This window comes from Ambystoma mexicanum, chromosome 4q, assembly GCF_040938575.1.
Source record: "Ambystoma mexicanum isolate Mex_15411 chromosome 4q, UKY_AmexF1_1, whole genome shotgun sequence".
Classification (NCBI taxonomy): domain Eukaryota; kingdom Metazoa; phylum Chordata; class Amphibia; order Caudata; family Ambystomatidae; genus Ambystoma; species Ambystoma mexicanum.
Window position 1 is genome coordinate 998,473,368 of NC_090928.1, and position 25,923 is coordinate 998,499,290.

The window sequence follows — 25,923 nt, forward strand, 5'->3', positions numbered from 1 at the left end:
GTGTTTCGCCATTTCGTGTTGGAAAGGTCTTTCTTGTTTGCTTTTCGCACCAAACCAGGTTTGGTTTCATTGTTTGCCGTCCAATGGCGGGCTTCTTCAAAGAAGCCCTCCTTTGGCGTCTGGGTGTCTAGGTGGGCTGAATGTGAGGGAGGTGTTTAGTAACCACCTGCACAGGGTCTCTTGGAGACCCAAGTCGCACTTTGTGTCGATTGGCTGAGATGGTTGTCTGGGCTGGACAAAACCCCCCTGCTGTGTGATTGACAGCCAGGCTGTGTGAATGAGGGATTTTGGCATAAAAGGCAGCACTCTTGGGCTGGAAGTCAGTCGCCACTGGAACTACAAGAACCGAAGAGAAGTGGAGCAGAAGATGGCTGCTGCAACTCCTGGATCCCGGTGAAGCCCTGCTGCAGTCCTGAGCTATCTACCCTTCAACCACAGAGAAGATCCAGTCCGGAGTCTTCTTCCCTTGAGCCTGGTGAGATCAACCAGCTCACCGTCTACAGCCAGAGAATCCTCTTCTGGGTCGAAATTGCTGCACTTAGCTGTAGTGGTCCGGATAGCGATCAGAAGAGCCCTCTCCTGTTTTTAAGGAGCGGTCTTCCTGTCTGCTGTGCACATGCTGGACATCTGCAGGGCGGCTACTTGGAGGCCCACACACACCTTCACGAAGTTCTACTGCATCGACAGGGATTCCAGGGAGGGGTCCAGAGTCGGCCAAGCAGTGCTATGTAACCTGTTCTCTTGAGGTAAGCCTGTTCCAGAGGTAAGAGTTAATTGCTTCTGTTGAGCCTTGCCACCTCCCGTGGTTTTGTAATGCTGTACTGCCATGTATTCGTTATTCATGAGCATGTGAATCCATGCCAGACAAGGTTTAAGTTACTTACCTGTAACTATTGTTGTCCATCATGGTTCTGGTATGGATTCATATGCCCTCCCTCCGGCCCCTCTGCAGCTCTTGTTGGTCATACTGCCCCTTTCCGTGCTTACCAAATCTGAAAATGGCTGCCATGGGAGGGATTTAGGGAGAGGACTGTCATTGGATGGGGGCAGTATGGCCCAGAGGACAGTGATTGGTTTAGAGGAGAAATAAAGTTTTAAAGTAAAAGTGAAACTGTTTTTTCTTTTACAGAGGATTTCCAGCCTGAAGGGCAATATTCATGAACATGTGAATCCATGCCAGACCCATGCTGGAGAACAATAGTTACAAGTAAGTAACTTATACCTTATGTATATGGGTAGCAGTTGTTCAGATAGAAAAAATAGTTCCCCTGCAGATTCCCCTCAGTCACCTTGGAATACTCTTATTCCATTTGTGGCTAGAAGTATCCAAGGAGCTGTTGTGCTCGCGGCAAGTAGTGTAATTTATATCCTGGACACTGTCCCCTCCAATAGGGGTGCAAGTATAGGTGGCACCAACCAGAACCATGCAAATGGCATTTAAAGAGTTTTACGTCCCAGTCTGTAGATTCCACATTTCAAAGATAAGATATCCGCAGAGATCTTTGGAGGGCAATACCAAATGTAATTGTTCTATTCAGATGAGGGAAATGTGGTACAATATAATGTTTCAATGGCACTACACCCCAGAACGACTACATCTAATGTACCTGACGGCGTCAGTTATGTGCTCGAGGGTGTGTGTGGGAAATGGCGATTGGAGAAATAAATGGTGGGGACTGCCCGAAAATAAGATCATTCTGGGCAGGGATCCAGGAACAAATAGATAACATATTTCTGAACATCAGATCTAAAGATCTCGGGGTCTGGCTGTATGGGCAATGGATCCAAAACAGAAAACACTTTCCAAAAGACAATAACGGTTTCATGCTTTTACTTATAGCAGCGTGACTTGTAATCGCCCACAAATGGAAACAAAAACAGGGCCCTACAAATCTAGACTGGCTACAGAAGTTTGAGTTTTATGGCACTGCAATGGGCCATCCATGTTGCACAAAGAGACCAAGCCGCTTTCAAACTTAACTGCGAGGACAAATTGAGTTGTCTTCAAAGTGACTACATGCCCCAATACGAATTTTGTATATTATGTGTCCACTTACAAAGTAAACGATATAACCTACAAAGGACCACTTTGGGGATGGGGGAGCAGGGGAAAACGCTGGTGTGGAAAATAATAAAAATAAAGATTAAAAAAGAAAAAAAGATATCTGCAGAGAAGACATTGTATCCGTAACTTGTTCTTCGTTAAAATTACCTTACAACCAGTGAAAGACTTGGGTATAATCCTCTTGAGCCAAAATTTGTTATTGGGTTTTCACCATGGTAGCCAGGCATATTTAACAATTTTTTAGTGTACTGAGTTTATAGCATTGAGTGAATTCATTATTTATTTCTAAGCAAGTATAGTCGCTTGAATAGTCCATGTCAAATCTTTTTAGAAATTACTTAAGCAACTTGGTTGCATTTTTCTAGTCGGAAATCTAAAAACTGTTTCTCCAGCATTGTATCTTTCATAGATTCACTTGCTGTATGAATATTACGCTTCGTCAAGCTGGGAATCCTCTGTAACATAGAGCAGTTTAATTTTTTTAACTGAAAATTCAGTCACTTTAGTGCTCTAGTATAGTCATTCTTGAGCTATACTTCCCACAGCCAATGGAAAGGGCTCCCTTGGCTTAACCGTTGGAGACCATCCTTTTTACCGCACATTAAGTGTTGGGAGTCCTCAATAATCTCTCAATATATATTTGTGGTTTTCTTAATTTTGACACGTTTTTCTCATTTAACCACTTTTTGCGTAATACTTTGCTCCTGTTCCTGTGGCCGGCGACCCTGGTAGCAAATTCTCTTCCCTGACCGTGAGGTCTGCATCCAGCATGGTGGAGACCAAGAGGTGGAGCCTCTTCAAGAATGGAGCACAATGTAGCCTAAAAAATGTGTACGTGAAAGACCTCCACAACATCTGCCTCTACGGTCTACACCTGATGCACTACATACAGGGCTGTTCCTTCTGATTTGAGGAACTGGTATAGTGCACAAGGACGAACCTAATCATATAGAGGCACAGATGGTAAAATCAACAACAAAAATAAGGCAGGACAAGAAATAGTCGAGGGGCCAAGTTCTAAAATGGCGCCACAGGGAGATCGAGGAATTTGCAACCACAGTTGGTCCCCTGACCGTAGCAGCTTGGATGGTAGATACTGAGTTTGTCCGCTAAATATGATGGAGCTAGCCCTTAGGCTCTTAAAGATCAGGCAAGCGACCTTAAAGTTGATTCCATCATCCACTGCCAGCCAGTGGAGGGTCTTGCGGGCAACCGAAATATGGGCAGACCTATTCAGATGACAGACAAGTCTAACGGCTTCATTTTGGGCCCTTTGCAATCTCTGGTGATGCTAGGCTGGAATTTCAGAAAGGCTGTTGCAGTAGTACAAATGTGAATTTACTAACTAACCCATTGCAATAGCATGCTTACTAATAGGAATGAACTGTAAGACTTGTCGAAGCAAACGCAGGGAGTAAAACACTGGCCACTGTTTGGCACTTACCTGGCTTTCGCTGCCCAGGTTATCTTGCTATATACAGCCCACGTTTTTGATTTTGGGGCAAATTTAAGATCGTCCCCCATAAAGTGTGGATTTTGTGGACATTTCCATACGGCAAGATGATGTTTTGGCCCAAACAAGGCGACCTCGGTCTTAGCCGGATTAAGCTGCAATTGATTTTCTGACATCCAGAGACTGACTTCAAGATACTGTTTGATCCTAAGGAATGTTTCATCGTCATTCCCTATTTTGATGAGCATCTGGGTGTCATCGGCATAGGCGTGAAAGTTAATCTGATGACTCCCTTGAATGCCCATCGAGGGCTGTAGATAAAGATTAAAAAGCAAAGGGGACAAGGAAGATCCCTGCGGAACACTACAACCCAAGAGAACGGGATCTGACAGAAATGGCCCACCCCACACTCCCGTTTTTACCTGCTGACTTCGGTCTGAAAGGAAAGAACCTAAACCATTTCATGGCATGTTCGGAAACGTTCCCAATCTCTTTAAGACTAAGCAAAACCGAGTGATCAACTGTGTCGTCCTGAACTGCCAGAAGGACTGTTCCCGTTCCAAATCTTGGTGTAAATCATGACTGAATAGGGTTTAACAAGGATTCCTTCTCTACATAACCCTGCATTTCACTAGTGACTACCTTTTCCACAGTTTGCCTGGCCATGGAAGACCAGCAATAGCTCAGTAATTCTGCTAAATAGATGGATCCAAGTTGTTTTATTCAATAGAAGCATAACTGCTGCCAGATGTTTTCAAATAAAACTATCCTAGACTGCCACCACAGTTTAGTGGAATGGCTCGAATATGCAGGCGGGCGGGGGGGTTCTGACTCGTCCTTGGTCCGCCCTCATGCCTCGCTGAGGCAGAGCAGACTGATCCAGCGCACTCTCTCCAGCAAGAGCTGGAGGTATCATGAAGAGGCTTCCCAGAGCAGAACATTTAGAAATACACACTCCAAGGAGGCTTCAGCAATGTCGTCCTCCGTGTCCTTAGCTCAGTGAAAAAGCACTCGTCGTCGGCTTGCCAAGACACGCCAGCAACTCGTAGTAAATCGTCAAAATAGCTAACGGCATTCCAGGGTACTAGGTCTACACCAACAGCTTTGTCGACCGGTCAGACCAAGTCCTTGTCAGCAACTCAAGATAAAGCCCCATCTATGACAAAGTATAAGACTTCGACTATGACTTGGACGACGGGCTTGAAATCTTCGACCACAACAGCATCCAAGACAGTGACACTTGAGTCTTCAACCACGACAAAAGCAAAACCCACTACACCATCAACACCATCAAAACCTGCGATAGCTCAGCCTGGCTGGCCTGGCTGCCTTACCCAGGCCTCTGTGTCCTTATTCCTTAACTGTAGGGGTCACCCCGGCTAAACCGTGCTCATCTGCTATTGTGCCGGAGGCCATTCCTCAATCCAACATCGATTCAGATCTTGAGGAGTCTTCTCTGACGACATGGAGGTGGAGTACTCCAGCCCCAAGCTGGCCATGCCCCCTCCAAAGGCAGTACCGGTGCCAGTTGTGGTTCCTCTTGCCATTCCTGCAGCCCCACCTCTACAGTGGAGTCTTCTAGAGACGTCTCCATGGACATTATCTCCACCTTGCAGTCCTTGGTTTCTGAGCTGCAGCACCGGGTGCCGCACCCCTGCACCCCAAACATCCGCACTGTATCAAGTCTCAAGTGGTCCACCTGCTGCCCTGCCTCGGCCGCTCAGAGACGACCTACCACCTGTCCCGGTACACAACCTGGCAGACACGGAATCAGATCGACGTTTGGAAGTGATGATGCTTCCATACACAACACAGGCATGGATGAGTTCAACCTAAGCCCCGGGATGGCAAACCCATCTTCTCCACCTCCCAAGAAGGAGAGTTTTGATTGAAAAATTACAGGGTGCCAGACTCTGCACCAAAATGTCTCAGGACACAAACCCTACTGTGGTGTCTGCAGAAGCCTTCAAAGGTTCCTCCAACCCCTCCTACGCTTGCTCTGTTCCCCCCGACAAAGAAGACAAGAATCTGCATGCCTTTTGGGAAACAGGTCATCTGAACAGCCTCCACAACCATAATGCAATGGCCATTCTGTCCCGTTATGACCGAGAACTCTGGTTCAAGATGGGCCCTATTTTTGACTTTCTGCCTGCCAATAAGGAGGCATTTGCTCTTCTTTGAGAAGGTGACGCTGCTTCGAATCATGCGATCTCCGTCGATATCACGGACACAGGTTTCTGACAGCTTGGTAATGACACTGTACTACTCCTACTTCTCGTCCCCTTTCCTCCATACTTATGGGACATCTCTCCGTCCTGTGGGACGGGACACCAGCACTTTGTAAAAAGCAGCCAACATTTTTTTTGGGGAAAATTTGTCCTTCCTCTCTTTCTGCGCGGGGCCCGGCATGCGGCCGTAACCCCGCCCACCTTGGCTCCGCGCATCGCCCATCAGTCCTTTTCTCCGCTCGTTCGGGACTGGACGCACTTGCATCCTCGGAAGGTTTTCTTCCCTTTTTCCTCTCTGGCTCTCGCTAGCGATCGTGTACTAGTCTATGTCGTTCAAACTTAACTTTCCAGACTGTTCATCATGTCACCGTCGTTTCGTGAGGGGCCGGATCCCCATCCTCTTTGCTTAGAGTGCTTGGGTCCGGATCACCGTTGGGATTCATGTTTTTACTGCGACCCACTTTCGGTCCAGGCACTTCAACGTTGGTTGGAGCGATGGGAGGAGGTGTTCCGACGAACTCCTCCTTCACATTTTCAGTGTTCATCGACGAGAAGAAAAAACGCCCGGTAAATTCTTTACTTTTCAGAGCACCCCGGCCGGGGGATACCTTTCTGGGTTCCTCTCGGGCCGGGAGGGGCGTTGATCGCTCTGTCACCGGGGTTTGCCCTGAGGTGCCAGTTGGGCCGAATAATTATACCAGAGTTTTCTCAGTGGGTCTCCGTAAGGGCCCTGTGGATACCGGAGCACGCTCCGAGGCCCCTACTGTGGGGGCTGTTTGTGGACCCAGTTCTACTGAGTCGTGGGGAACCGGCAGTGCCGAGGTCCTTCGTTCGAAGGCTAATTTGGCGCTTGGTATGTCACAAAAACATTCCAGGCCCGACAGTACCGGCTCTGCCGAGGTCCCTTATGCTAAGGCTAAAATCGACGGGGGCCCCTGCCTCACTTCCTCACGTGCCGCAGTTCCCCTCAGATGAGGACAAAATGGCGCCTGTTCCCACCACGACCGCAACGGCCATTTTGGGTGCTACTCCTACAACTACGCCATCGGCCTCGGGTGTAGGGCTTGGTCCCTTGGGTGAACATAGTCCCTTGTGCGCATCCTTATCGGCCAGTTTATGACTGGAACGCTCGGATGCCTCTTCTGCACAATGTTTCGTTGGCTGCAGGGTCGGCACCATTGATTTATGTGGGTATGTCGGTGGAGGGGCCCGTGTTGCACCCTACCCAGTTACGTCCCTGGATTTGTCCACCTCATGAGAGGCCTCCTCAGGTTCCGAAACAGTCCCCAGAGGACGCTTTTTTCGGTAAATTTCAAACACTTATGCGTACCAACCCCATGAGGGTGTATTTCAAAGGGCTCTTTAGGGAGATATGTCCTACCGTGCCTCAGGCTCCACCTGTTCCTCCGGTGGTTCCGCCGGTGCCTCCCTTGCCCACGGTGCCTTCCCCGACTCTTCCGCCTTTGCCTCCATTGTCCCCTGTGGACAAGGTAGTGCCTGACACGGCTCAGCAGGATCCTGACCCTTTCAGATGACGCGCAAGGCAATCAGGACAGCAAGGACCTTCCCCGCTCTATCAGAGCTTTTCATGACCGGGTACTGGGCATGATGAACTTCTTAGATGTTCCAGTGCCCGAGGCACCCGCTCCGCAGGAGGGCGTGCTTTCTGGGGCATTAACCCTGTCTCCCTTGGAGCGTACCGGCCTGTTCTTGCAGGACGTTCTGGCCGAGGTCCGCAGAGTCTGGGAAAAGCCACACTCTGGACTTTTTGTCAATAAGAAAATTGACGCGAGATACAGGCTGCATTCTTCGGAAGAGGTGGCTCTGACGTCTTGTCTGCCCCCCTTCTCCACAGTAGTGGCTGCAGCCACTTTGCAGTCCAGGCCTGCAGCATCCTCTTCCACGACGGCTACTCAGGTTCTGGGAAAGGAGGACAAGCTCCTCGACTCCCTCGGGAGGAAAATCTTCACCAACTCGGCCTTGCAGCTCAGGCAGGCCAACGCTGAATTGATATTAGCGGGAGCTAACATGCGGATGTGGAAAGGTCTGTCTGAGTTTGAGGAGTTTATCACGGTCGAGAAGCTGGAAGACTTTAAAGGAGGCCTACCCGACGCCAGGGTCTTGGCCCAGGATCTCCTGGAGGCTGCAGCTAATCACGTAGACACCTCGGCTCGGGGCCTTATGCTGGGGGTTGATACCTCATGTCAGGCGTGGCTGCATGCAACTAAATTCTCAAAACAAGTGCAGGACAAGGTGTTGGACCTTCCGTTCGATGGGAAGGAGCTCTTTCATTCTACAACAGATGTAGAGCTCACCAAGACGAAGGATAGCACTCAGACAGCTAAGTCCTTGTTTGTCCTGGTTAAGGCTCCTTTCAAAACCCAGAGACTGTTGTCGCAAAGTCGACCTTCATCTGGCTTTAGGGGCTTCCTCGACCGAAAATCTCGCAGAGTGGATACCCCTGCGGGGAACAACCACCGTAGGCAACAACGGATGCAGTTTTTCTCCCGCTCCTCAGCGCCTCCTGAGGTGGCACCACCGCCGATAAACCTACTAAATTAGGGTTTTCCGTGCTCGCACGAGACCCCGGTTGGAGGACGCATTGCGTCTCATTGGGAGGGTGGCAGACCATCACAGAAGACAGATGGGTCTTGCCAGTCGCTCGGGCGGGCTTCTGCTTACCTCTACCCCCTACCCCACCCCTCAACCTTCCTTTTCAGCTGTCGGGCTCACCCTCCCTCAAAGCTGAGGTTCAGAAACTTTGGGACGTCAGAGCTGTGGAACCCGTTCCCCTTGGGGAGCGAGGGGAGGGCTTTTACTTCCGGCCGTTTACGGTGCCCAAACCCAACCATGCTGGCCTGCGCACCATCCTAGACCTTTCCCAGTTCAATCTTTTCCTACCCCGAAAGAAATTCAAGATGATCACGCCCAGCCAGATACGATCTTCCTTGCAGATGGGCGATTGGCTCAGCGTGGTGGATCTTCAGGATGCGTACATGCATATCCTGATTTGGAGCCCACACAGGAGATATCTCTGCTTCTCTTTGGGAGAGGAGCACTTCCAGTTTCGAATGCTTCCTTTTGGCCTCAGCTCAGCGCCGCGTGCCTTCACAAAGATGTCGGTGATTGCAGCCCATCTTCGTCTCCAGGGTATTCATGTGTATCCATATTTGGATGACTGGCTCTTACGCAGCCCTTGTCCGCTGGCAGCAGCGGGCAATCTCCAGTCTCTCCTTCAGCTCCTGTTCCATCTTGGGCTGTCGGTGAACTGGCGGAAATCTTCCATGATGGTCTCTCAGGACCTGATTTTCCTGGGTTTTCGCTGGAACACGATCAACTGCAGAGTGTACCTGACCGGGGACAGAATGGCGGATCTGTTAGCCACGTGTCAGATGTTTGCGCAGTCGGAGAGCATGTCGGCCTGGTGGTTCCAGAGGCTTCTGGGCCTCATGGCCTCGTGTGTGCTGGCTCTTCCTCTTCGCAAGATGAGACAGACCCAGATGGCTCTTCGGAGTTCCTGGCGTCAGGCGGTGGACCCGGATTCCAAGCTGGTAATGATTCCGGATTCCATGAGAGTGGACCTGGAATGGTGGTCATCTCTCAGCAACCTGTCGGTGGGTGCGGATTTTCAGGACCCAGCTCCAATGGTGACGATCACGACGGACTCCTCCCTCCTGGGGTAGGGTACGACATTAGATCTTCTACAAATATCGGCCCTCTGGTCGTCTCAGGACAAGCTCCTGCATATAAATCATTTGGAGCTTCTGGCGATCTTTCTAGCGCTCAAGGCGTTCAGACCGGTCATCGCCAACAAGGCGGTCCGCATACGCACGTACAATGTGGTGTCAATTTATTACATCAACAAGCAAGGGGTTACGAAGTCTCCCCCCCCACCCCCCCCCCCCCCCCTTGTGGAACTGTCCATCCAGATTTGGGAGTGGGCTGTGCTTCATGGTGTCTGGCTGCTTGCAGTACACATTCCGGGCCAGCTGAATGTCACAGCGGATGCCCTCAGCTGGTGGACAGTGGTCAGCTACGAATGGGAGTTGAAGGCAGAGGTCCTCTTATGGACATTCTTGCGTTGGGGCACACCGGAGGTGGATCTCTTCGCTACGGCGGTGAACAGGAAGCTTCCTCGTATGCTTCCAGAGGAGGGCTGGGAGCCTCCTCTCTGGGGGATGCTCTTGAGATTCCATGGCACAACATGAGAGCTTATGCCTTCCCACCTCTGCCTCTAGCCCACCGAGCAATTTGGAAGCTGAAGAACTCGGTGAACTGCTCCCTTCTACTCCTAGCCCCCTGGTGGCCGGCCAGGTTTTGGTTCTCAGAACTTCAACACCTGTCGGTGTATCCGCCGATCAGGCTACCAGTGACCCCCGATCTTCATCAGGGGGAGCAGCAGATATGGCACCCCTCCCCACAATCGCTCAGCTTGGCGGCATGGTGCCTGAGTTCAGGTCTTTAGAGCATCTTAACTTGTCTACGGATAACATGCGTATTATCCATGCAGCCAGGAAACCCTTGACCAGATCCCAGTACAGGAGTAAATGGCTCAGGTTCTGTCATTGGTGTTTGGGAAAGCAGTTGGACCCAAGGGTGGCTACGATTGACACTGTGCTGTCCTTCGTGTCCTTCCTAGCAGAGTCGGGTGTTCACGTTCTGTCCTGCAGAACCTACCTTTCAGCCGTCTCCGCTTATCTTTCTACAGACCAATGTTCCTACTCTCTGAGTAACTCAGTCGTCAAGAGGCATTTTGCTGGCTTGATACGCCTCTACGCTCCAGTTCGTAGTGCGCACCCTCCATGGGACCTAAATAGTCCTGACTGCGCTGTGCCATAAGAGTTTTGAACCCATGCCACGGTGGACCTCAAGTACCTATCATGGAAAGTGTCCTTTCTGGTCGCCGTTACCTCAGCAAGTCAAGTGAGTGAGCTCCAGGCCTTGTCAGTGGAGCATCCCTTCTTGGTTTTTCACAAGGACAAGGTGGTCCTACGGACAAATCCTGCCTTTCTACTGAAGGTGGTAACTGAATTCCATCTGAATCAGTCGATCTCCCTGCTGGTCTTTTTTCCGAACCCTACCTCAGAGGCGGAAAGGGTTCTGCACTGTCTTGATGTCAGAAGTGCTCTTAAGTTCTACATTGACAGGACTTCCGAGCTTAGGAGTTCTTCTCAGCTTTTTGTGACTTTCGGTAACGCTCAGGGTAAGCAGGCTTCTAAGGCGACTATTTCTCGGTGGATCGCCGCCTGCATTATGGAGTCTTTCACCATCCAAGGGCTGAAACATCCTAAGGGTATTCATGCACACCTGGTGCGGGGCAAGGTAGCTGCGGTTGCTATGTGCGGAAGTATGTCCCCTGGGAGTCCATCGCTAGGGCAGCTACTTGAGCCTCCCATCTGCTTTTTGTAAGCATTATTGTCTTGACATGAGCTCGAGAGCTGATGCTTAGTTTGGTCAGGCTGTGCTGAAGAACCTTTTTCAATAAGGGGTATTTCCATCCACCCATAGTTCCAGTTAGGAGTGCTTTGGAATCTCCCATAAGTATGGAGGAAAGGGGAAGGGACGTAGGAGTATAACCAGGTTACTCACCGTAGTGACCACCTTACTCCTAGTCCATAGTCCCCTTTCCTCCATACGCCCGCCCGCCATCCCCTCTAATAAGGTTCCACTGTTATTGCTAATAGGTCTCTGACCTGGCAATAGAAAAGGTGTGATGGGCGATGCGCGGGGCGGAGCCAAGGTGAGCAGGGTTATGGCCGCATGCCGTGCACCGCGCAGAAAGAGAGGAAGGACACATTTTTGAGAGAATTTATTTTGGGATGCTTTTTACAAAGTGCTCCAGTCCCGTCCCACAGGACGGAGAGATGTCCCATAAGTATGGAGGAAAGGGGACTATGGACTAGGAGTAAGGTGGTCACTACGGTGAGTAACCTCGTTATTCACAGGCAGGGCTGGCTCAAGGCACCAACTTTCAAGCAAAAGTTTGCGTGAAATTGGTGAACATGCCTTTTAATGGGATTGGCCTCTTCGGGAAGAAGGTAGGTGAGACCTTGCAGTCCTACAAAGCTGACACAGAGATGGCACGTTCTGTCCTTAGGCTGAATCAACGCTGACAGTCCGTTCGGTGGGGAATCCTGTTTCTCCAGGATGACAAAGGAATTGAAAGACTTTTTGTATTCTTACATCTTTTAAAGTGACCTTATAATTGCAGAAAACAAGAAGTGGACTTTAAAAGCAAAAGAGAGTCAGATGACCTATTGCATAGTCGACCCACTGGACTTGGACATGGTTATTGATGCCCAGGGCATTACTGAAGGCTTCAGAATGTTTCTCTAATCTGGAGCAAAACCAGCTGTGCCACAGCATTGCAAGTTTACCGGGCAATAACTACTCTGCATCACAAAGTATCACCCGTGTGACACATTTGTACTTTGATACTTCAGAGCTGTGATTTCAATGGTATTTCCTCTTTCTTCAATCACTGGGAGCGAATACAGATGGATGAACCCTGTTGCTGAATGACACCCCTGGCGCGCTCATGCATAAAAAGTGGCGTGGGAGGCCAGGGGGCCTCCTGTCAAGATCCGGCACCCACTGCCCCAGTGGGGAATCAAACACTGAAACAGAATCACCCGGGTGGATTGATTAGATGTGTGAACAGTACAGTATGTAGTGATTTGAGAACAAGTTGAGTCGGTGATGAACTGTGTAATCACCTGCGCTGTGCGTATATCAAGTATATTTAGGGGTTCAAAAGAGCATGCTGCACTTGCCTTGGCTTGGGGGCCGCACCCTGAGTGCACTGGGACGTTAATTTGGAGAAAAGGACCAAAGGCAACGTTGAGCTTGCTGTGTTTGTCAAGGAGTTCGAAACAGTGATGGATTTGTGAACGAACAGAACAGCCAACACTTGTTTCGACTTAGGGGTCTTAATCAAAGAAAGGTGGTTTCAATATGTGGTCCACTACTTATGGTTGATGACATGGTTCTGGGGTCCATGGTTGTACACGTAGTGTAGACGCGCTGACACCAGTTGAACTGGTAGTTGAATGGCTTAGATAGTTGCAGGAATATGTGCTTTGTCAGTGGCTATAATAGATTCCACCCACTGAACACCTTGTAGGGATTATTTAGTTATTGTAAAATTGAATCCGCGATCAGATAATTGAAACATTCACAACCAACTGGGCCGGGAAGGGGAGGGTCTCTCCAACAAAGGTTTCATAGCAGATATAACTTTCTGGTTCCTTGTAGCTGCAATATTTGGTGATGTTTTAAGAGCATCACGCCACCCCACTCAGTGGAAAATTGGAGGGAATTCTGGATCCCCCCGTTAATAGACCCATATTCTTGCAAGTTTTTAGTGCTATATTATTGGAACAAGAGTGGACAAGGATAAACAATATTCTCCAGCATGGGATCTCGCCTGGATTCACATGATCATGAATATTCCCAGTCGTGAGGCTGTGAATCCTCGGTAAAAGAAAAAATGTTTTCACTTCAGCTTGAAAACTATATTCTTCCTCTAAACCAATCACTGTCCGCTGGGTCATACTTACAACTCCAATCCAATGACAGTCCTCTCCCTAAGGAGTAGCCCACTCGAGAGTCTGTGAAAGGTGCATTATTTGAAGCGATAAACATTGAATGAATTGTAAAAGCGAAAGTGAATGAAGTTAACCCAGAGAGATGTGGAGAGGAAAAGCTGAACATTGAATTCTCAGTCGGAATGGTCCTGCAGTGGTCTGTAAAGAAAGCCCTGCACATTTGAAAGTCTTTGACATCCGAAATGCGGTCTGAGCCCGATTGAGGGAGACCCGAAGTGTAAAAAGCTTGGGGAAGGGAACCCCGGCAAGTGTTGTTGAACTGTAAAAGGTCTGAGCCTGGCAGAGGGGGACCAATGTTGAACTGTGCAAGGTCTGAGCCCTAACAAGCATTGTGTCCAAGATTATGCCATTCATTGTTTTATTAAAGAAATTGAATAATAAATGATGGTTACACTTTGTTACCTTTAATCACGTTATATCTTATAAGCATATTTGCCTTGTTATGGTAACCCATTTATAAAGCGCTCATTCACCAAAGGCATCTTGGCGCGGGGACCTGGCAATTAAAATAGGAGCGTTTTAGAGAGCGCCTGAAAATGGGATTTTCAATGGCTATAACTGAACACAGCAAGGGATTCCACAATTTGATGGGAGCCACTCAAAAAGCACAGTCCCCCCTGACCCCCATGCCCCGTTCTGGCCAACTTTTAGCATGGAATCACAAGAAGGCAACCACCCTGCAAACAGAGGGTACGGGCAGCAACATAGGCCTGAAATGTAGCCTGAAAATACTTTGCACCTTATCCATAAAAGGCTTGGTGTACGATAGTGATGGAGCCAGTGGAGATTACGTAAAATGGACGAGATATGAGAGCCATCGGGGGTACCAATGGCCACTCTGACAAACCAGATTATGTAAGCGCTGTAAGCGGCAGATGGGATACAAAAGCTGTGCCAGGTAAAGGGAATTACAATAATCAATACGGCTCATTAGATGATGCCACAACCAGAGAATGAATTGTGAATGAAGAAAAGGTAAAACCTTCCAAAGAAACTTCAACTGAAGGTACCCTCCTTGGCAAGTAGCGCCAATTTGGTCCTCCATTTAAAACGACAGACAACTTCAGACCCAGATCTTTAACTATTGACACTGGGGTGAGAAAGGGTCCTAAGGTTGAGGGCCAGAATGAAGGGGTCCACAGGGCTGTGACAGAGGGGGGACCAGCCACAAGAACCGCCAGTTGCTACTCCTCCACCGCCCCACGGGATGCAGGCAATTCCTAAACTGAGACAAAGTATCCGATTGCAGGAGTTTAAGTAGACTAGGATCTGTGTATCAGCACAGGAGTAGCAACGAAAGCCGTGGGAGTGAATGAGGCACACCAGTTTGTTGCATATACACATTAAAAAGAATTGGGGACAGGGCAGAGCTCTGGGCAACAGCACAAGAAAGAGTAGTAGAACCAGAACGTAATGGAGAAAGAGAGAGAATTTGTCCTATGAGAGAAAAGAAGAAAAACAGGACAGCAGTGGGCCAGAGAGGCTAGCTAGTTTGAGACGGTCCAACAGGATGGCGGGGTCCACCGTATCAAAGGCAGCTGAAAGATCTAACAAAATCAGCGTCCCCACTCCACCCTTATCGGACAGTTACACCAGATCATCCATGGGTGACGCAAGGACACTCTCACTCCCACGACCAGGACGAAAACCAGACTGGAAGGAGTTCACAAAAGAATCTTCCAGAAAACGACAGCAAAGGTTAAATGAAAGTCTCCAGAACTTTCATAATAAAGGAGAGAAGAGAGATAGGATGGAAAGTTGCAGGATCAGAAGAATCAAGTTAGGGTTTTTTAAGAGTGGAACAACCAGAGCCTGCTTTAATTCCACAAGAATCATGTCGGATGTACAAGATGATTTCACTGCATGGGTAACCCGAGGGGCAATCTCAGGCATGATTTTCTTCAAAACGCATTAAGAGACACAATATAGAGGGGAAGCAAATTTCAATTTAACAGTGACATTCAGAATGTCCTCAACCGAAAAATATGGAAAAAGGTTCCCCAAGGGCGAGGGGATCACTAACAGAATTCCAAAAATGAGAGAACTTGATGTTAACTCAGAAGCAGACATTTCTATGCAAATATCTACAATTTTTTGTATAAAGAAATTAGAGGGAGAATTGCATAGCGCTTGTGAGGGAACTATGCTGGTCGACAGTTTGGCATTAGATGTTTGAACGCACCAAGGAAAATAATTCCTTGGGTTGATTTAAAGCTTTTACACCCTTATCCTGGAAAAGGGTGCTTGTTGAAAGGCAAACCTGCCAGTCTGATGGTAGAATTAATGCCATTTACGATTGGCTTGCCTACACTTTAAACACAGGGCTTTGAGATCATCAGCAAACCAGTGAGCTGGGCGTTTGTGGGTTCTAGCCAAATGAAGGGAGCAAGGGAGACTGCACTTGTGGCCAATGCCAGTATTAAAGTAGATCGTTCAGTCGTTTGGACACAGCCGCAGTTCAGTGATCGAGGTAATATCATTCTTGTTCACCGAGCAACAGTTGCGTTTAAGAACCTCCACAGGAACAGCCATCGGCCGAACTGCCCGAGACCTAATAGTAAAAGGAACTACCAAGTGATCCAACCATATGACCTGAAAAGCAGGAAAACCTGCCACTAACAACTCGGAAGAGAAAATAAGATTTTGAGTATTACCCAACCGATGAGTGCTCTCACGAACGAGCGGATTAAACCCAAAGTCCCCCATGCTGTCAAAAAAGTGGGAGGAAGCCAAATCAGCAGGGGAGTTCAATCTGAACTTGACATGATGGTCAGCAACCAAATCCATAAATAAAGCCCCAAAGGAAAAATAAAAAAGTGGTGGGCCATAGACCACTACATTGTCTATCACCATTGAGGTGGAAAATGAACAACAAACCAATAAAGCTTCCAGATATGTACCTGGACGGGATGAGAGCTTAAATTGAGAATTATAGATCACTACAATTCCTCTGCCAGGATGAGAAGATATCCAATTAACATCAAGAATATATTTGTTGGCTAACAAGTGCACCATATCCGGACCAAATGAATCTGTAAACCAGGTTTTTGTTATACATAGAATATCTGAAATCGGCAAATAAATCATGACATGACGCCGAATGTGCAACTAGGCAATGAGCATTGAAAAGAAAGCAATTTAAACATCACTAGGCAAGATATAGAATCTAGAATTGACCATGGGCGAATGGGAATTACCCATAAGTAGCACAGTCTAGTGGAGCAAGATTCAGTAGAGTGTCACAGGAAAGTTAACTTTCTAGAGGCTGGGCAACAAAATCATTTTCAGAAGCCGCCCACGGACAAGTACAAATGATCTGGACCACGGTGCGACTTCGGCACAGGAGGCGCAAGTTTGCTGTGCTTCTGTCGAGCAATGTCTCGAAATAAATACATGGTATCGTCCAGGCCAATCTGCTCTCTCCTGCAAGGGTCATAGAGGAAAGTCTCTATGCGAGTGACGTGCATGCGAGAAAGAAATTAAATAAACAGCGTCAGCTGGTGCAAGCACTGGAACACTCTACAAGGCCAGGCAACTTTCCGCTGTTACAACTGCATCAAGGAACTGATAAGGAAATCTGGAAACTAAAATAATAAAGCAAACAAATGAACCAATGAAATATAAAGTAAGAAAGGCGACCAGTCTACTGGCACAGCCCGGGTAAACCAGAGCCTAAAAGGAACCAAGTAAAAACAAACTCAAGAAAATGAACTAATTCATTAATTAATGAAACAATAGTGTACAGGAGGAAACCTTCGTCGTCGTATGACACTGAGATGTTTGAGGGTTCCTTTAACAATTTTAAATATTTGGGAAGGACGTATATGGAAGGGACTACTCTTGTCTAAATCTGTTCCTATCCAAGCACATTTTGCATTAGGCATCTTATCATAATATTCTAGATGCAAGTTACAACAATTAGGCTTTTTCCAGAATATACAAACAGCCAGACCTGAAACAATCTTGTCTGAGTTGAAATTTATGATGAAAGCTGGTAGAAACTCCTACCTTAATTAGTTTTATTTATAACAATTGTGTGCACTTTTTGAGAACAGCTGATATGTATTAGCTCCAATTCACTGTTTAAGGAGGTAGTCAGATTGGGAATTCTAAACTATCCCACTTTGGCAAAAAAGCTAATTCTGAAATATATTGTTTGTTTTAAAACCACAAATAATCCAGCTTTTGTGAAACCGTTTCCAGCTTGGCATTCAGCAAGGATATATATATCTAGTTTTGCGTGAACCTGTTTCCAATGAGGAAAGTTTTACGAACTGGATCAGGAGTCCTAAGAAAACATGTCAATATTGTAAAATGGAAGATCATTGTACACTGAAACATGCATGTTTTGAATATGAGATTGTACGTCTTGTGAGAGCATATTATTTTGCTAAATTTGTACATGACCCATTATCTTTAAGAATCTGTATTTTATTTTATTTTTTGGTCTCAACTAATGTTAGGAAAACACGTCTCCTTGATTTTTACATTATTTCGTAATTGCTCTTAGGTAATTGTTGCAAATAAAATGTTTGTTTTATGAATGACACATTTCTTTTTAAAATCTTAAAAATGTGATTTAGAATGAAATGTGTTTAATATGAATTGATAAAATGTTTTGATAAATGTTTTGATTGTGTAGAGTTTGATTTAAACCAAATACACATACATAAAGACACTTAGAAAGGGATATAATAGGCGCATGGTTTAGTAAAAAGTAAGAAGGGGGTCTTCTGAGGGCAGCAGTGGGAAAAGGGAGCAATCCCCCTTCACAATCTGTGAATAAAAATTATCTCTAATGGCTTGCTGAACGCAGGTTTAAGTAGTGATTGCAAAAGGGACAGGCCATGTTTGGTTGGTTCCAGTGAGAATAGCAGCTTTTAACCAAAAGCCTGTAGAATGAGAAAAAACAAGATTTGTGAAGTAGGTTTTTCTTCTGTTTGCACAGCGATAAGTAGTTGTATTTTGCTTTTGTAGGAAGTTCCACCGAGCCTGCACCAGCACTTTAGTTTTGTCGTCAATTTAGTTTATCTGTATCCATTAGTTTGAGATTACAGATTAAGTATTGGCTACATATATGGATTATAATAATTACAATAACGTACTTTGAAAATGTGTGATGCTTAAGAGCATGCCTCTAAAAAAACACATGGCAAGCATCTTATTATTTCTGAGATTTAAACGTGCCTGATGGTTCCTAGGATAGAAATGCACCACAATGTCCAAAACCCTGTGTTGATAGATTTAAAATTAATTTGAGGTGTAAGGCAAATGCATTTCAGCACAAGTCCATAGGTATTTCATAGGCTATTGTTGCTAACCTGTTTGGTTAACATTAGACTTGGCATTGCAACATAGCACTGCGTTTAATGCTTTATAGAAAGCAATTTCTTTAGCTTAGTCTGTTTTACCAAATTTGGCTAATTTCTATTGTACTGAATATGTAACGTTTTTCTTTTTCAGGTTTTGCTGATATTCCAAAAGGGAACCTTAGCCCTTACATTGTGAGAAGAACTACACTCCGGTCAAGTCCACGTCTTTCGGCTCAGAAGGTTTCACCAGTAAGCCCCTCTCTTCAAAAGGGCATCTGTGAGGGTTTGCCGGACATCTTCAAGACAACAGCTGTGGGCAGCAAATCACAAAAGGTAAAGTGGAAGAGCGGAACAAAACATCCAGAAGTCAGCAGGGTTACATATATACCTCATTAAATGCATTTTACCAGCGATCAACAATGTAAAATATTTCTCGTGTTTATAAAATAAAAGTATGTATTAATCTCCCATATGCTTAAGTTTATATTTTAGTCTGATAATTCCATTGATGTGTTCTTGTGTCGAGATTATTCACAAGGGCCAAAGTTTGGTTTTTATTGCGCATTGCACAAAGTTTGTATTTCATTGCGCGTTACACAAAGGGAATTATCTCATGGGGTTTATTACCAAGCTCAGTGATACTGCTTTTAGTAAACATCCACACCCCTTGCGGTCGCCCTCCTTGCCATTTTCCCTTTCCTCCTTTCCTTCCCCTTTCTCATCTCTTCCCCTCAGTCCCCATATACCCCTATTCCTGGTCCTCGCTCTCTCCCAGCTCCTCACACTCATGCCCACCCCTTCCCTCCCTCTTTTCTCCTCACCTCTTCGTTATCTCCCACACTCTTCATGTATGTAAAATGGAGCTACGTTGGACCCCAATCAAGAAGTATTAAAACTCATCTTATTTTGCCTACCCAACAGCTGATATAATTTGCATGTTGTGGCCCATGTTGTGTAGATATTTGATCTGGGTGGAACTGAAGACAATAAAATGACCCCAGCTCAAGTTGTCACGCAAGACCTTTGTGTCAGCCCTTATTGTCTAGGAGGTGCCGTCTCTGCCTCCTATGGGCTTCCTATTTACCCACTGACCCCCTCTGTTCTTGTGTTGTGGTTGCATTCAGTGCTATAAATGCCAACAGTGTGTACAAAATATAGATAAGAGATCTACTCCTGTGTGTTGAGAAATCTGCTCTTTACACTGGTCCCATGCCCAGTAAGTACAAGAAATGAGAGACTACGTTCTCGCTTCCCGAGCATTAAGTCCATTACCAGGCCATGTGGTCCGCCGACCCTGAATAATCCAATTATTACCCAGCCCGCTGCCCAACCCATAGAGGAGACGGAATCTAATAAAAATCTTAGCCTAACTATACCTACACTCCCTCGACAGGGAGCACCAGACCTAGACACTCCAGCTATCAATGGAGCATCAATGCACGATGAGTGGTAGTTCATGCACTCGACATTGCTGACCTCATCTCCACTAATCATTTAGACTTCCCTGCCATTACGGAGACCTGGCTACATCATGCAGCTGGTCCCGCCCTATCCCTAGCTCTCCCAGAGGGCTTCACTATCATCTGAGCAGATAGACACAATGGCAAAGGGGGGGCAGAGGGGGAGTGGCTTTCATAGCCAAAACACACCTTGGCCTCAGAGCAGTCCCTAATGCCTGCCTCCGTTCCACAGAACTATTATCAGTTAAACATCCCTTCTCAGCTACCCGCACCATTTTACTTCACCTAATATACCGGCCCCTGGGTGCTATCTCTTCCTTTGAGGAAGATATTACCTACCTATTGACCTAAAATGCCAAACCGGGCTCTCAAATCATGCTATTGCGAGACTTCAATCTAGGCCTTCATGACCCTAATGACACCAACGCTACATCCGTTGAAAATGTGTTCTCCCAGCTTGTCTTCAAACACTGTATTATTGGGCCCACGCACAATAAGGGCAGAACTCTAGATTGGTTGGCAGATCTTAACTGCACAACCACAATCCTTAACAATGAGCCTAGTGCCTGGTCAGACCACCACTGGATCTCCTTCTCTGCTCAGGAGAGCTTGCACCCTAATAGCAGCCCCGCCATTGCCCCACAAACCCTTTCCAGAAATAACCAAAACATAACGTTAGATAATCTACGACCCCTACTCCACCCTAAGATAAACTTACTAAATAACCTCGATTTGGACCCTTTGAAACTGGTTGACCTGTATAACAGTACTCTACAACAAGCCTTAAATAACATTGCCCGTGTCAGGTGTGTGGGTCAGGAGTCCCCCGAAGGACTTTTAAAAGCCAACTGTATACCCATTGTCACCAGGGGCCTTACCCGCCTGCGTCCTACCCCCAGCAAGGTGGACCTCTTCCCGAGCAACAGTTCCATTTCTGTTGCCTCATCGCTGAAAAGCAGAAGCAGAAACTCTGAAGTGGGACTCCAGATCTTCCCTGTCTATCTCTCGCTCCCTCCCATAAAGACCATCATAAAACCTGGAAAACTGCTCCACTATCCTCCCACTGTGTAACCTCCACTTGTCCATTCCCGCCTTCCATCCAGTCAACCCATCTCTCTGCCCGCTGACCTTGCAGAGGCGCTGCCAGGAGCCCATCCATGGACTTTTAAAATCCAACTGTATACCCATCGTCACCAGGGGCCTTACCCGCCTGCGTCCTACCCCCAGCAAGGTGGACCTCTTCCCGAGCAAGTGTCCATTTCTGTTACCTCATCATCGCTGAAAAGCAGAAGCAGAAACTCTGAAGTGGGACTCCAGATCTTCCCCGTCTATCTCTCGCTCCCTCCCATAAAGACCACCATAAAACCTGGAAAACTGCTCCACTATCCTCCCACTGTGTAACCTCCACTTGTCCATTCCCGCCTTCCACCCAGTCAACCCATCTGTCTGCCCGCTGACCTTGCAGAGGCGCTGCCAGGAGCCCATCCGCCTTTTTCCCCTTTTTCGAAGTGTTTCAGACGTAGAAACTGCACTTTTCTCCCTCTTTACCCTAACTTCCGCAATCAACGCGCATCTACCCTTTCCAGTCACCTGTACCCTTTTCTCAATTTCACCACGCAATCTATTTCCTACAAGGGCCCTCTCTGTTTTCCTGGCTGCATCTTCCCTGATAAGCTAACCTCTCCATGTTGCTTTCCCTGCTTGCCACACTGTGGAACAATCCACCTCCCGGTGTCATTAATTTCAAAATCTTGCTTAATTGCCTCTTCAATCACCTTTTGAAACTCCACATCCTTCCACAAACAATCATTGCACCTCCATAACGGGTCGCTCCTAAAAAGCCCTTCCAGAGAACACTCCATCAGAACCATCTCGTAGTCCAACCAATGGGCAGCAAAGCACAGGACCTTACTCTCTCCATTAATTCCTTATTTATGCAAATATAATCAATGCAGGTGTAAATCCCATGGGATGTGGAGTAAAACGTGAACCCCCTATCCGCAGGATGTAGGCTTCTCCACACATCATCCAACCCAGGTCTATCCAAACATGTCTACAAGCCCGTCCTCTCATGTACTACAGAATGAATCACTACCTTCTCAGGCAAACACCTGTCCCACTCCAATACGCCCACATGTTAAAGTCCTCACCCAATATCAGTGGCCCCTTACTCTCCCCGATTATGGAAGCCGAACTATTCTCAAAAACCCTTCTGCCCATGATTCGAGCAATATATGGTAGGAATGGATAACAATCCCCACCTATAACACCAGAAACGTTCAATGCCCTTCCACTAACATCCCTCCACACTACGGTGTCCTTCAGTTGTAACCGCTTATGCAATAATATCGGACCCCTCCCTTTTTCCTCCCACCAGATGCCCAATACATATCCCCAATTAGGCTGCATGGAACCCAACGCTCCCCTCCATTTAACATCCTTGTTTCCTGCACCATCATGATATACAAGTTTCTAAATTCCCTGGCAATCAATGAGTGTTTAATCTGGGAATGAGCTCCTTTAACATTGAGTGCCCACTAACCAGTTGTCTGCATGTTTCACCCCAATGTCTCCTACTGCTGCCATCGGATCATCCAATCCTGACTCCTCAACATCTGCCACGGAGAGCTCTATGGCCTGTCTCTAAACCCATCCCCAACACCGCAATCCCCTACCTCGCTTTCCCCAGCCCTCAATCCCCTCCCTCCCCTGCACCCCTCCAATACTGAGATGCCCATCAACCAATGGGCTACCAAGGATAAACTTGCCCCGACCATACCACTGCAACAAAAACCCAAACAACACCATCAAACAAAAAAAGAACTTGAACAGTCTTGTATCACCACCGATGGAACTTCAATCCTCCTTTGTCCGAAAGTCATTCACCCCACCCTCATTTGACCAGTGATGCAGTGTTCAGCCTTTGAAAGTTACACCCCCTGGGCACCCTTTTCCGTTGCATCAGCACCTGCAGTAGTTCTCAGAGTCCTTGCTGCCTGCCCTTCTCAAGTTCACTACCCTCCCCCCTAGCACTATCCGAGAGATGTTGCCGGACCTGCATTCCTTCCTAGCACTTGGTATCCCTATAGTCCACTTGATAAGCCTGTAGTCCACATCTGTTATCTCAAACACCAAATCAAATGGGCAAGTCCACCGGTAACAAATGCCCTTTTCAGTTAGCCAAGTGGTGAGGGCCCTACAATCGCTGCGCCGTGCTAAAGGGAAATTGGAGAGGTCTTGGTATATTTGCACAGTGTCACCTTCAAACTGGAAATGATGTAAGCGCTTTGCTCTTTCAAACACTGCTGCCTTGTCTGCATACATGAGGAATTTCACCACAACATATCTTGGGCCTCTTCCTCGGAGCATACCAGCCCGATGCACTCTCTCCAATTCGACCTGCCTTCCACCATTCTCCAGAAATAAGGTGTTGACCAAAGACTGTATTTTCTTCTCAACCTCCATCACTGTCTTCCCCCTTCTGTTTGTTTGTTTATTTGATAACTCGAAGCTTAGTTACAGTGCCTGACACAGGCTATTACAAAACAGGTAATTTAGAGCAAATGATACAAATGATACAGTACATATAGGATCATAATGGGTAAGCATTAGAAGAATACAGTCTTAACATATGTATGACATGATCAGCTAGATATGGGTGAATATCGTTAAACATTGTTGTTCCTTTATTCCAAAAACATACAGGTTGTTACACTGTTCCCTATTTTCGGGGTCATCTAACTTCAACTGATAGCCCTCATCTCTGGATTCCTGGTCTGTCATTCTACTCTCAAATTTCATTTAAAATCATCTGCCATCAGGTGGTTGTTCTCCATGCCTTCCACTGTGTTCTCAGGACCTCTACTCTACTTCACAAGTCTGCCACAGAAACCAGCACCTCGCCTCTCAAAGCCTGTATCCCCTGCAATAGGTCCTTAATGACCGGGCCTGGGTATTCTCCCCTTTCTCCAGCTGGAGGAACCACTGGTCGCCTCACCATCCACCCCCCCCCCCCCCCCCCCTCTCGGTCTGTATTGCTGCAATAGGTGAATACCGACCAGGGACTTCACCACCGGCGTGAATTCTTCTGCCACTTTGAAAATTGGCCTCAACAGCACCCTGTATCCCATCAGCTTTTTATGTCTCCCTGGGATTAGCAAATAACGCTGGCGGTCCCTTCTCACCTCCGTCGAGCAAACTTCACCACCTACCTCGGCACAGGCAGAGCAGCCGACACTCAACCCAGAGAGATGGCAGTCTCTTCAGGCTTTCACCATGAGCTGGTCTTCGATCCTCTCAAATACAAGGGCCTCCCCGGGGCACTTCATGAGTCAGATACTTGGAAGGCCCACGACCCTCTATCACCACCCAGGCGGCAGGCTCCTCCCACACTGCTCTGCACCTCCTGGCAGGAGAGACAACAGGTCATACACTGCCTCTGCGTCCCCAGCATCACACACCTAAAACAAAGGGAAGGCTCACTGCAGAGACAGCGATCCTCCGTAATCACGGTCCAAGGAGCTTCGAACTCAGGCCTTCAGCAAGCCGTCGCTCCAGGGATGGTGCACGAACCACAGAGACAGCGCTCCCAGTCCTGGTGGGTCCACCTCTGCCAGCCTCTCTCAATAGGCGGCACAAATTAGGTCTGTCAACTGGGCGATCCGACACACTCAACCTCCTCACTGCTCGCGCCCCTGCAGGCAGTCAACCCATACAGCAGGGGAGGGCTCCTGATGCTGCAATCCTCTCAGGCTGACTCAAAATGGGGCTATGACAAAGCTCAGGGTCCGTGCGGTCCGTCCACACCACCGTTGCCGTGCACGCTCCCCCGTGAGAGGCCGCTCCACCACCAAGCGTAGGCCCCCAGGGCTACTATCCGCGCAGGCAGATTCGAGTCGGGGGATCCAACAAAGCCCGAGAACCAAGCGGTCTGCTCACACCACCGTCGTTGTGTGTGCTCCCCTTAGGGAGATCTCACCTCCACCAACGGTAGCCCCTTCCCCCGGGGCTACCTTCCATTGGCATGCTCTATAAGTAGAGAAATTGGCTCCCAAGATTTAGCTACCACTCATCAGTTTCCAATGAAGCTGTTCTGTGCCATCACCTCTCAAAGTTTCGGTTAATTCGGGACAGGGATGGCGGAGCTGGTCACTATACCGCTCCGTTGGTCGATGCCCCCTCGTGGTCTCCAAAAACTATATTTTTTTACTATATGTTGTGTTTTAGTTAAGGGCACATCCTATCCATAGGTGTTTGACATATTTTTGAACATTGATAAAATGCAATTTAACAAGCATTTTACAGTTACATGTTTGCACTATGTTTTGATACCTTCTATGTGGCACATTTTTCTTCTGTTTCTAAAACATAATGCCTGTTTCAGAAACTCAAATGGCTTTAATCACTTGGCAGTTAATGCAGTATGCAGCTTCTTTGTGGACTAAAACTCCAGAGACACATCTGCCAGGACCTACCCACCAAACCATCTGACATATGGGATGTATTCCACACCATCGTCCAAGATGCTACCATCACCCTCGCACCCTAAAAACCCCAGCATACTTCTTGGTCGACACATGCCCCCAGATGATGCTTCTAATTGCACCACCACCCTAGCTTTGCAGGGGCTCAACATTATCACATCCGGTCTCTCATATGGCTGATTCCCCTATCTTATCAAAACAGGACAAATATTCTACCCTATTCATGGAGCCATGCCTCATCTCATGCTCCATAAAAACTACCGTCCCATCACAAACCCTATCAGTCCTCCTCCTTTATCTAATTACCTCCCTAGC

General features: G+C 47.4%; 1 protein-coding gene across 3 annotated transcripts in view; it reads left to right on the top strand.

The window, feature by feature from the left end:
- CENPF (centromere protein F) overlaps nucleotides 1-25,923 on the top strand; it is a 1,250,680-nt gene that overhangs the window by 1,112,865 nt on the left and 111,892 nt on the right. For all 3 annotated transcript variants that reach the window (XM_069608564.1, XM_069608566.1, XM_069608565.1), the window contains one exon: nucleotides 18,817-18,998. In XM_069608564.1, coding sequence (XP_069464665.1) covers nucleotides 18,817-18,998 — 182 coding nt within the window. The remainder of the gene's footprint in view (nucleotides 1-18,816; nucleotides 18,999-25,923) is intronic.